At 30.4% G+C, this 13,077-nt stretch overlaps 1 protein-coding gene across 1 annotated transcript in view; it reads right to left on the reverse strand.

The window, feature by feature from the left end:
• LOC106685085 (otoferlin) overlaps nucleotides 1-13,077 on the reverse strand; it is a gene marked incomplete at its 5' end in the record, with an annotated part of 241,026 nt that overhangs the window by 127,820 nt on the left and 100,129 nt on the right. The window contains 2 exon segments of the mRNA XM_024359161.2: nucleotides 3,573-3,745; nucleotides 10,687-10,875. Coding sequence (XP_024214929.2) covers nucleotides 3,573-3,745; nucleotides 10,687-10,875 — 362 coding nt within the window.

Consider the following 13,077-nt stretch of genomic DNA (forward strand, 5'->3'; position numbering starts at 1 on the left):
TTATAATTTATGAAAGATTGTTAAAAAAGAATTGTGCGTGTAGTAGTAGCTATACTGTCAACAGTATTCAATCTGAAGAAAGGTATGCATTTTTAAGCAAATTTAATAAAAAATGAAGTTATATTCAAGTAGATATTCTTATACCAAAAACAGTAAAAAAATTTAGAGAAATAGCTTGTAAAACACAATTTCACTAAAACGATGGTTTGTTCTCTGTTGCATATAAATGTCGGTTCAATTGATCAAAGGTCTTTGTTAAATGGCTCTGAACGTCTAAAAGTCAATAATTACTGAAACATTATTTACCAATGAGTGAGCCCTTTGAAAGAGAATCAAATTACAGTTTTTATAATTTGAATTGATGAAACAAAGGTCCTTGTGTTTCTCGATATCAATTGCGATGATGGGAACCAGAGGTTTTTTACCCCCAGCTTTTTCCTTTAATAACTTTCACAAATCTATCTCTCCACAAGTACCATTAAATTATTTTAAAATTTTACTTGAATGCTTAAAATGGATGGTGGAAGGTGTATAGGAGTTCTTATCTTTTAAGATTATGGGTTATCAATTTATATGATTGTTTGTCAGGGGTTTAAATACATCAAACATGAATCTACAGATAGTAAAGTAAAACACTTACGTAAATAAACTTTGTGTTTGTATAAAAATGGATTTATAATATGTTATATATATGGATTGTATTATTCAACCGGAGATATTACCCGAATTACTTATAATTTACTGGTATAGCTGGAGTAGACTATATTTGAAATAATTATAATGAATAATATTAAATAAAACTTGTACTCTTTTAATAGTTATGAAACAATTGATTCAGTTTGTTTTGCCAAAAGGGTTACAAGACATTTGTTAGAATTTCAATTAATTTCGACAATTGATTTAAGGTTTAGAAGGAATAATGGAAGGGATTATAAGTTACCTGGCTGGAAGACGGGAGGGGGCACACTCAGCCTCCACTGGCTCATTACGCAGTGATTCATGTCGAGAGTGTATTGTATATATTGTGTATTTTATATACTCGTACTAGTATAAATGTGATTAGTGTTTTTTTTTTATTGATATATTATTTAAAAATTTAAATTATTTTATTTTCCTCTTATTACTTCATATACATATTTTAACATTCGTTTATTTATCTTTCGGCTTATAGACATATATAAATTTTATTATTATTTACTTTTTTCTTATTATTATTGAAGATGCAGAGGAAATAGACAAGGAAGCATTATATGATCGACTGACGTATATGATAAGATGTATGATGAGATACCGCAGCACGACACCAAAATTATACTTGGCGATTTCAATGCTACAGATAGGCAAGGAAGAAATATATACACCCACTACCGGACAGCATAGCAGGCACGATACGACAAACGACAATGGCTTCCGAACTGTTGAGTTCGCTGCCTCAAGAGATATGAGAGTTACAACCACTATGTTTTCCCACAAAAATATTCATAAAGAAACGTGGGTAAGTCCAGGTGACAGAACCAGAAGACAGCTGGACCACATGCTGGTTGACGTACTGCACTGCTCGGATGTACGAAGCTACAGAGAAGCGGGATGAAGAGGACTGCTGCCCAGATCACTTCCTGGTTCTAGCGAAATATAACCAATACTTGGCACGGAGGAAGAGGACATCGGAAGGAAAACCATGTAGGTTTGAGATGGAAGGACAGATGGCTTCCTCCACTAGGCAGAGATACCAAAAGAGACTCCAGCACCGGTGTCAAGAGTGGATTGTGATTGGCTTGAAAGATAAACGAGCGATGAATGACGAAGTGAACGAATGACACTGAACCCCGGACTAAGATTAATTTTGTTCTATTTATAATGAAATAAAAAGGGGATCATTTTCTCTCTCTGAAACTGTTAATTAAATGCTACCGCATGTCTAAAACTTTTAAATTTACTTTAATGGTATTAGGGATATTCAAATTCGGAAATGTTGTGTCTTGAAAAGGTAAGGGAATGACGTTTCAGTGTTTACGTAGGTTAAACATAATTTTCCAACAAATAAGTTCCAGTTATTAAATCAAATTATAAAATAATGTCTAATGTAGAAAAAGTATAATAAATTAATGTGATATTTATTTTTATTACGATATTATTTATGGAAAGTAGTAGTATTCTTCAGACAGCGTTTGAAATTTTAGAGAAGGGCCTACATGTTAAAAATAAATTATTTAGTATAAAAATGAAAATACAATATGCTTGTACACTTGCGATATTAAAAACTTTACTTTTTTAAATAAAAATATATTTTATTTCTAAAACATATTTGCTTTGAGACAGAATTATGCTTTTAGGTTAATATGGCTAAATAAAAATCTCTAGAAAATTTTGCGTGCAATATTATATAAGAGATATTTTATATAAAAAATATCATGTTGTATTGAAGTAAAAATTGTGTTATTGTTACAAGAAAATATCTTTCTCTGTATTTTGGTGTTTTATATATTTTTCTCCACAATTTTCGTTGGCTTTGCCGGCACCGGTTAAAATCGATTCAAACCCTTCGAATATATTGTATAGATATTTGGAAACGTTATAATTTGAATTGTTTTAGGGTAATTCTGAAGTAAGAAACAAGTTTTCAGTCCCTTTTTTCTACAAAATATCACCTCCAAAAATAAAAGTAAAATATATTCTAGTTGTTTTTAAGTTAGCACTGAGGTAAAAGCACCAAAAAATTATTTAATTCAAATATTCACCGGGATACAATGTTGAGGAATATTACCCGAATTAATTGTAATTTAATGGTATCGCTGGTATGAATGGAGTGGGCTGTATATGATGGATTTAAAATACCTTAAGCATGGCTAAATTGGGAGATAAGACTATATTCATAAAATGATTTATAATACAATTAATTATATGTGATTAAGTCAAAGGGTAGTACAACATGGGTTAGTTGTTAGTTAAATTAATTTTGAGAATTTATTTAAATACATAGATTAAATAATGAAAGGAATTGTAGTTTACTTAGTGATTAATTGGTGAGCTATTGAGAATTTAATGAAAGCTAAAGAATGGTTCTATTATCCTCACACTCTCTGAAGAGGCCTGTTCACTCTTTTAACCTGTACACTCCAATTGGGTGCAGATACTCCACTGCCTTATGTGTAGGCCAATTGACGGGAGCATCTTGAAGTCCCATTCAAAATTAGTGAGAGGGATTCTTCCTCAAACAACCATTTTTGAGAAAACCGAAAAAAATAACAAAATATATAATATAAAGTAACATCACCGTTAAGACAGTTTTATGGAAAAATTGCTGTAATATTCCAAACCTTTCTTGAATATTGGGTTTCGGTATCGTAGAACGTTTCACTTGTGGGTGTTCTAGACTGTACACACAGATATAGACAAGCCTGCACTCAGAAACATTTTGTGGGACCTGGTTATTTGGATTCAGGGGACCTTCAAATTAGTATTTCAGATGTAAACTAGGGTTTGATATTTTTGACGACCACCATGACACCTCTTACTATTATTTCTTATAAAAGTGGGACAAAGTTTGAATTAGAAAATAATTTAATCCTTACCTGGGACTCTGCTCTGGTGAAGGTTCGTGAGAATGCCAAGAACCCCTGCGTCGTATGCTTCTTTCCAGGTTGGCGATGTTCTGTTCGATGTCCACTAACATCTGTTGCTCGGCGTTGAGGGACCAGTCGGACCCTTCCATCTCTACGTAGGTAACTTCGAACGTAACAGTAGCCTGAAAAATCAATACAATTATTACTTTTTTATTTACACATTTTTAGCTAATTACTGATATATCTTCTGATATGTGCTCTGTCGAAAATAGTATGTAGCGGATCAGAATGTCTGGATAAAATCAACTTATAGTTGAAATACCTACTAATGTAGCTACTACAAGGGTAAGCAAGAATTCAACACATTCGGCTTGATTAATTAATTAAGTAGAATGGTTATAAATAGTTTCAAGTGAGAGTTTTGACTTAAATATACTAGTTTTTGGTAATTCTTTTAAATAATCTGGTAAATAATTCTTTTGTTTGGTATCAGAAATTTGTGATTCATTAGTTTTCATGTCACTGAAATTATTGGAAGCCCATTTCATTTATTATGGAAAGTATTAATGGGGATTTACTGACTAATTTGTTCTAAATACTTTCCAAGAAACGATAAAATAACAAGTACACATTACAAACTACCACAATAGCTGACAGAGCATAGAGAAGCGTTTTTATTTAAGAAATAAAGACGTTTCTGACTACGACAGACAAACATACAAAGACACCTGACAGTAAACGCCAGGATGTCTCTAATCAGTACTGTCTTTGCTCTTTAACGCTTTTAATTATTTTTGCTTCTTTTGTTTTTCTTATGTATATTGTTATTTTTTTTACTTCCCCAATAATTAATATACTAATCAAAAGTCCCTAAATTACATGAGCTTACTCGAATAGATGTGGAATGTAGATAACTAATAAATGCGGTATAAAAAGGTTTAGGCCCTCTTGTCTGAAGGTTCTTCAATAAACGGCCAAACACTCAATGTAAAACGAAAGGCATTTTTTAGAAATCAGACCGATAGATCTTAAGACGCATTCAAACTCCTTAATTTAATATAATAAAATAGATATTGAAATTATATCAACATACGTTCATTGTATCTGCTTCATATTTTTTGGAAGTAAATTAGGTTTAATTGAATTGATTAATTAACAGGCAACTATTGACTAACGCAAAAATTCTTTATACTTAATGACGCCTTTTTTATTGTAGATTTTATAAGAGACTCTTCTTTAGACTTCTCTTGTGACTTGGCGGAAGATTGAGTTGTACAGGAAGGAAGTGTTTCGTTGTATATTTATGCATCAGGCATTCCTGCTTATTGGCCGAATTTCCTGTCCGAATTCCTTTCTATCCTTTTGCCGATAAATCTTATTTTCTTCCTTTATAAAGTTGTGCCTTTGTACAGAAAGTTAGGAGCTATTCTTTGACCCAATAAACCGTTGGCCCAGTTATTTATTCCCTTACTCTTTTTTTCTTCTTTTTTATATTCGATCTGAAAAATAATTGACTAAGTTTTTGAAAAGAAGAAAGTTGGAGACTTGAATTTTTAAATTAAAAACATTTTCAATTTCTAATACCAGAAACATTAGTCATGATTTAAGGAAAATATTAATTTGTTATGTGTACAAGAGTTTGTTTTCTGTATATCTCTGCTTTTCTTTAACAGTTGTACATTTGCCCAGTAGAAGTTTTATATTTTGTTTTTGAGATCTTCCATATATTGTATCGTAAACTGGAGTTAGTCTCCACTGGTACTCAATACCAGTGACATGACTGGGAGAGAAGCCCTGGAATTCTGGCATGGCATCTACATTCTGATGGCACGGCTTGATTCGGCATTCCCTGGGTAGAATATAAATATTATATATATGTATGATTTTGTTCAAGATTTTATATATTTTATTTTAATTATTTACTTCTGCTGTTTTCTTAATTTTTATTATTTTACCCAGTTATCCTCATATGTTATTTATGATGTGTACATATAATTTCATTTTTATCCATTTTAGTTTATAAATTATTATTTATTGTATTATATTATTATTATTTATTTAATTTTTATTTTTGTTTATATTATATGTATATGATTGTGTAATTACATCCCTAATACCTATTGTTCTTGAGTATGGCAGAATGTATAATTCCAATAAATGTTTTTTTTTTAATAAAAAAAAGTTTTAATTTTTAACAACTCTAATAGCTTTAAGAACGTTTGTAGGACAACCTCAGTAAAGATAATAACCACAGTCTACGGCACTATCTTTGAAATACGCCATAAAATAACAGACAAATTGTCAGATGTGCCACTATGCAAGAAAAGTAGTGATATGTTGAACGCCCTCAGAACGATAAAAGCCTTTATAGGCTGGTGAACTCAGTACTATCTTCAGGGGCACGAGTATACTAACACGCATTACTTTCAGGTCTTGTGTATACAGTATGATTTTACGCCTTATTCAGAATTTTGTTATTTCTTTACTAAAATATAATAAAATAAATTTAGTTACAGAAATTTATTTCTATTACGTATTAATATCATTTTTATTTCTAAACATTATTATTTAATGTCATTTGCAAAATCGCTGAATCTCAATCAGAGGGGGTATAATAGTGAAGGTTAACAAGAAATGACAAATCATAATGTCTAGAATATAGACCTACTTTGGTTTTGAAGAAAAATGTATTCTATATTTTTTTAAGGCAAGTGACTTAAATAAGACCCGGCTCCTAAAAGACCAATCGGCCATTTGTATGGCTTATTGTACATGTTTGTTAATATAAATTACGTTTTTTTTTGGGGGGGGGGGGGTTATCCTGTACCTCACCCAACGTGTGAAGGCCAAATAGAACTTCTTTTGACTCCATTTATTCTAATATAACCAGAAATATAGCGTAGTTTTCAATAAGTCTTTTAATAAGTAACACAAAAGAAAATTCGTATTTATTTTTTTACTTATTAATACAAAAATGAACCACAATAATAATTGAATTATTAGAACAGGTGTTTTTTTTTTATTTTTTAGAAGGTTAACTGGGGGTTAACCAATGTGAATAAAATTTAATCAAATTTGATAATCTTATTTTAACGCCAAACAAATAATAACATATTGTAATCAAAGTAAAAAAAAAAAAAGAAAAAAAATGTAAAACGTTTACAAAGAAATTGCCAAATTGCCTAACTTCCCTCTAACTTCTCGCGGTGCTCCGACGCACAGTGGTGGGAAACTGCCATTTTTGGGAAAAAAATTTTCCCACAAAATTTCCACAAAAAAACTTGCCCCCTCAAATCTCTACAAAAAGTTGTTTAAACTTTCTATAATTCTCATGAGTTTCTAAGTTATCGAGGGTGCTAAATTAAATGATTTTTTTAAAATAATATTTTCAGGTGTAAAAATATAAATCTTATTTTGTCTATTATGAAAATCGTATTTTTTTAAATAAATAAAATGTTATACCAGACTATAGTAGCTAATTTGATTATTAACATCACCTTATTTTGATTATTTACTTTAGAACAAATGAGCAACGAAAGTTGCTTCAATATGGCAAAGTAGATTTGACTTTTATGGGAAAATAGTCTCATCACAAAGGACAATAAAGCTCAATTTTTAAATAAATATACAAATAAATTTTTCCGGTATTAAATTCGAATTGGTCCAAGAAATTTAGAAAAAATATTTCAAGAAACAAATCTACTTCTAAAAAACTCCAATATGTACACTAACATTTTTAGCGTCCAAGGTATTGACTTGGCCGTAATATTTTTGTTGGATAGTTGACTAAAAAAATAATAATAACCAGTACAAACTCACTTTTTTCTCAATGCCAAATAACGTCTGTAAGATTAGGTCGACGGCTCACGAATATTGTTTGATGGGAGAAGCAATTACGGTGAGTTCGTTCATAAGTATTTGAGTGTAAGAAACCACGCTCATCAACGTAGTTAGATTGGAATCTAGAGGCTAAATCTGATTTACATCGAATTTTATATGATCCTGCAATGCATGTCTTCGGTTGTTTAATGAGCACAGTCAGTCGTGATCTTATTTTTATACGTAATTGCTGTTACGTATTTATTACTACCAAAGGAATTATGAAAAGTAAATATATCGCATATGATGTGTTAGCTTGAAATATCTAGAATAAGCTGCTTGTATTGTGATTTTCTTCTACGTAAACAATCATAAAACCTTTTGTGAAAAAAATAAAACCCATTACTGAAGCTCTAAAAGAGTGTTAATTATTTTTAGAGTTCGGCAATTTTATTAATAATCTTGATAGAGCCATACAATTAAGAAAAACATAGTTTGAGTAACATTAAAAATTAAAAGTCATTATAAGAAATGGTTTTCTATTAAAAATATCAGTATAAATCAGATTTTTAATATAGTCAGTTTTATTTTATATTTTTCATGCTAAACATTTCCTAAAAGGGTTTATTATAGTTACTAGTAACATGATCAAAATGGTATCCTAACATGAAGATGGTGAAATTTAGTTAAACCCACCACATGGATAAATATATATAATGTTAGCCTCATTAATTGTACTAAATAAGGCCCTCATCTTGAATTAAAAAAAATATTTTTAAAAACACACGTGGCTCTGAAAATTGAAAGGTTAAATATAAAATAGTAAAACATAAAGTTAGATAAGTAATTAAATAATAATGGTTCTCCTTTGAGTTACCTATCATGTATTCATAGAATATTTTTTTATTGTTTCGAAATTTTAAATAGTTCTACTTATACTTATGAATATTAATATGCGTTTCAGCTAAGAAACGTTTTTCTATTTTTAGCGTGACTGTATTAAAATGGTAATCATACAAAATATTAGCTGTATCATGTCGCGTGATTTAAACTCTTGATTATTGCCACTGTACAAGCTCTGATGCAGACACACATAAGACATTAAATGTACACGACGATTGAGCAGGAAAACATAGATTGGGCTATCTCAAGAAATCTCATAAAGTTTATTTCAAGAATCGTTTACTACCCTTTTAATCTAGAAGTATGTAGTAGCTGTTATCTCTAAATGTCTGACCCCGAATGAAAAAATAATAAAACTCTGATTATTAAGGTAGTCAGCGTTTTAGAACTTTATAACGGAAGCTGTAGCATTGATTTTGTGGTAATACACATGCAAACATTCCTATTTTTATTTATAGATGAAATTGTAAATTTATAATTTATAAACTTAATAATATTAATATTTAAAATTATTAATTTAAAGTTACTATTTTAGGAATTTAATATGTGAAACAAATTTATTCACATGTTAAATAATTTTATTAATGTAATTTTCTTAAACATTTAATTTCGATTATTTATTCACTAGGTTGTTTATTTGAAAAAGAAATGTTTCTCTTTTTGTTGGTGTTAATAAACAATGGATACATATAAAAATAAAAGCATTTGATAATTAACTTAAGGAGAAAATACTTTTTTCGTATTTCCATGTTTGACAATAGACATTTCACTGATATAGAATATATATTTAATGAGTTGTAGTGAAAAACTCTTTCTTATTTACTTTATTTATTTTAATATATCAATAACGATGTTTAGGGGCCATCGACATTTGTACTCAACAATACAAATTAACACAATATATGCATATATGTATAAATATATATGCATGCAACAATGCAATTATTCAGCAACTGTTACCTTACTATAATTATATCCTCACACCTCATAACTAAACTGTTCTCCTTATATATATTATATGTCTTAGGTATAATAGTCATAACAATTAATTATGGCTGTCAGTTTGTTTTTAAATATATTAATCAATAAAATTGCATTCATAAAAAATAAGGAGAAATCTAAAAACATTATATTAACAAGACTTCAATTATGAAATTCGAGGATATAATCATGTTAAGGGTAATTGTTTTAAATACAAATTTTTGTTGTTGAATAATTATGTGGTAGTATGCATGTTATGAATTGCATTAATATGTATTGTAGAGTACCTGATGATAGAGAGATGGCCCCGAAACGTCGTTAATGATATATTCCTGTACCATTAGCGTCGTTATCCTTTGATAAGGAAGAGCTTTTCACTACACTTCATTAAATAAATACAAACCAATCCAGTAATGAATAATATAATGAAATATATACTATGGAGCAGTATTGTCACCCTGAAAAATAAAAGAAATAGCCAATTGGAAACCTACAAGAATTAATTAATCAATTAATTTAGAACTCTCATTCAAGTGAAGGTTGTGTTAACAAAGGCGCACTTGTCAAACATCAATAGTAAATTTTAGAAAGGATATATCTTAAGTGAAATTTCCATGACTTCTTGCCCTACAGTATCCTTTAATAATACCCCACTTATTCCTGTCGAACAGATCCGTTACTTAGGACTGCATCTCGACAAACGACTGTATATCGTGAATACTACTACTCCTGCAACTATAAATGTCATGAACTGCTTTATAGTCCATTAAACTAGCTTTAATTTGAGCGCTGGCAGACACCTGTACGTCAAATGGTTATTGAGATATAGATTTATCAAAATAAATTCACTAACTTATGATGTTCAGTACATTTTTTATGAAATGTTGCTTTTTAAAAAGCAACTATTGAACGTAAATAGCTCTACTAGGGCTCACATTTTATCAAATTTACTCTTCTTTAATTGATATTCCCTTAGGTTTTCTAGTTTTGTTGGTAGTTTTAAAGATATAGAGCTCCCAAAAAGCCGTAATTTTTTATTCCCTCTACCTATACTGGGCAGACTCATCAATTTTAACTTGTAATTATACATAGTCTTAATTAAAGCGATCAAATATTTGAGTGAAATAACTGCTTTTTTCCTCCTCTTGGGCTCTTGTACTAACTAGTATTATTTATGTTGTGTGCGTATGTAGCAGCCCAATGCAGTTGAGCGACACTGCTTTTTAAATAGTGTTTCCATTAAAAAATGGATATTGAGTATCAATAAAATTCTCTTATCCAGAACTGAACCCAAAAGTTTTTTTTAATTCTAGAGGTAAGGTTTTTTTAATAGATAAGATTTCGGGAACAGCCTAATTAAATAAGTCATATCTTCTAATAAAATATTTAAAAAATAATATCAATGATTGCTACAACTTACAGGGAGCGGTCTGTTGTTGTTGTCCAGTAAGGTATCAGTGATGAGTAGCTTCTTCTCGAGGACCAAGGACTGTAAGATGAGGCAGTAGGATCCGATGAGCCGGTCCGAAAGGTATCGGCTGTGGGAGTACAGTTGGATCCTCAGCTGTTCCTGGCTCTCCAGCTTGCCACGGACCTCCCACTCGAACTTCTAGAACAAGGAGATTTCATATTAGGTAGATGCTTTTTCTTTGATGAAATATTACAAATATATATATATATTATTTCTTTATTGAAATTTAAATGTACTTTTTATTAATGTATTAACTAAATAAATTAATGATGGTGACAAAATGGTTGACTATGGGTTATATTTGAAGAGAAAATTAGGTCACTGAAGATCAAAAATACGTAAAAACTGCGAACGCTGGGACCAGAATTTCAGGCCTTCGTCAGCGCTAAGGACAAAAAAGGCAAATAGCAACGATAATGATTAAATAGAAGTACTGAATAACAAGAAACATAAGAAGATAACAAATAATATAGGTACTTACGTGTTAAAGGATAATGCATAGTGCAATATTAATATATAGGGAATATACTAATATTAAAATTAAGAATGAACGAAGAAAATAATATAGATATGAAAATCAACTAAATAAATATATGTTTTAAATAAGAAACTATTTAAAATTGAAGTGATATAAGAAATTTAAAGAAAACCGTACATATGGTTAATTAAGTAAGTTGAATAACGAAATTAATGAAGTACATATATAGATGAAATAGTAATTCAAGCTAAGAGTAGTAATTTGTATTTATTGTTATTTGTATTACTTACTACGCTTAGCTTATATAACTTTACATCTTTCTTTTTAATTTTGTTATTCTACTTACAGGGGCAGCGGTAGCAGCGTGGCAACGCGCCTATCTACTAACTCTGAGGTTGGATCGAGCGCGGCCCCCTCCAGTATTTTTACAAGTATAAAATTATACAAAACTCGCTCACAGCCTCCCCTCGGGCTTTTGTGAGACCCGTTAGCCAATGGCCAGTGGCACCCACAAAAAATAGGCGTAGGAGCGACGAACCCACCCTACCAAAAAACCACGTCAAGTAATGCACGATGTATTTCCTAATACATCGCTCGAGGACTAAGACCTCCATGGTCTGTCGCCTTTATAATAATAATATTTAATTAATCAGATATACATAAAAATATATTTTCATATTACTTTAATATTAAATAATTTTGAATTTGTACATGTATTTATTTAGTTGATTTTCATATCTACATTATTTCTGATGTTCATTCTTAATTTTAGTATTACCATATTTCCTGTATATTATTATTTACTTAAATTTATTTATTTAAATATTAAGCGCCTCGGAGGATTGTCAGGAATGGAAGCGGATGGAAGATTAGAAACTAGGAGGTTTGAGTGGTTAGGGAGTTTATAATGATAGGAGTGATATCTGGTTCAGGCTAGATCGGTTACATAGGGAACATTAAGGTCTTTATGTATGATTTTATTTGTGACAAAGTAAGGAGCATTGAGGATTTTACGAAGGATTTTGTATTGTAAGGATTGAATGGAAATGGAATTCAAAGGTTTAGTGGAGCCCCAAAGCTCAACTCCATATGTCCAGATTGGTCTTATTACAGTCATGTAGATCAGTCTTTTGTAATGTGTTGGAAGTTTAGACCGTTTGTCTAGTAAGTTCTGTAATAGTCGAAATCGAAGTGCAGTTTACTGTCTTTTCAGTATTGTGTGAGGATTCCAGGTTAATCGTTTGTCCGAATGTAGTCCAAGGTAGTGAATCTGTTCGACAGGGGTAAGAGTAACATCATTAAATGAAACTGTAGGGCAGTCAGTAGATTTACGACGAAGGGTAAATGTGATTTGATGGGATTTGTTGAAATTTATGTTAATCCTAGAGTCGAATTAGGATTAAAACGAGCACTTTTATGTCAAAAATGAATTTATGTACAAAACATTTTGAGCAACCTAACCTAACTAGTAAAGCTTAACAATTTTTTGTTTAAATATCTCATATGTTTGATTCAGTTATTTCAAGATTGTTTAAATACTTTTAAAGATCTTAAAGAAAATATGGTGGAGGGAGTTCACTCAGTCCTTCCTGCCATAAACTAGTAAAAGCTAAAACCCCCTAAACATGTTATTATATGTAGTCCTGCAGATGATCTAATAAACTGACTCATAAAAAAAAATCTTACTTGGTTACTTACGGTGTGTTGTAAAGCCTAAGATAGTAAAGGTAATGGCTCTCCCTTTCAGAAAGCCTATAATATAACTTAGTAAAAATGAGCTTATTTTATGGCTAATTACTGTTTTCTATAGAGTTTGATCAACGAGTGAGATTTCAATATTTTTACTAAAAACGAAATATATA

Source organism: Halyomorpha halys, unplaced genomic scaffold, assembly GCF_000696795.3.
Source record: "Halyomorpha halys isolate HHAL.00 unplaced genomic scaffold, Hhal_1.1 Scaffold657.1, whole genome shotgun sequence".
In the NCBI taxonomy this organism is placed as follows: domain Eukaryota; kingdom Metazoa; phylum Arthropoda; class Insecta; order Hemiptera; family Pentatomidae; genus Halyomorpha; species Halyomorpha halys.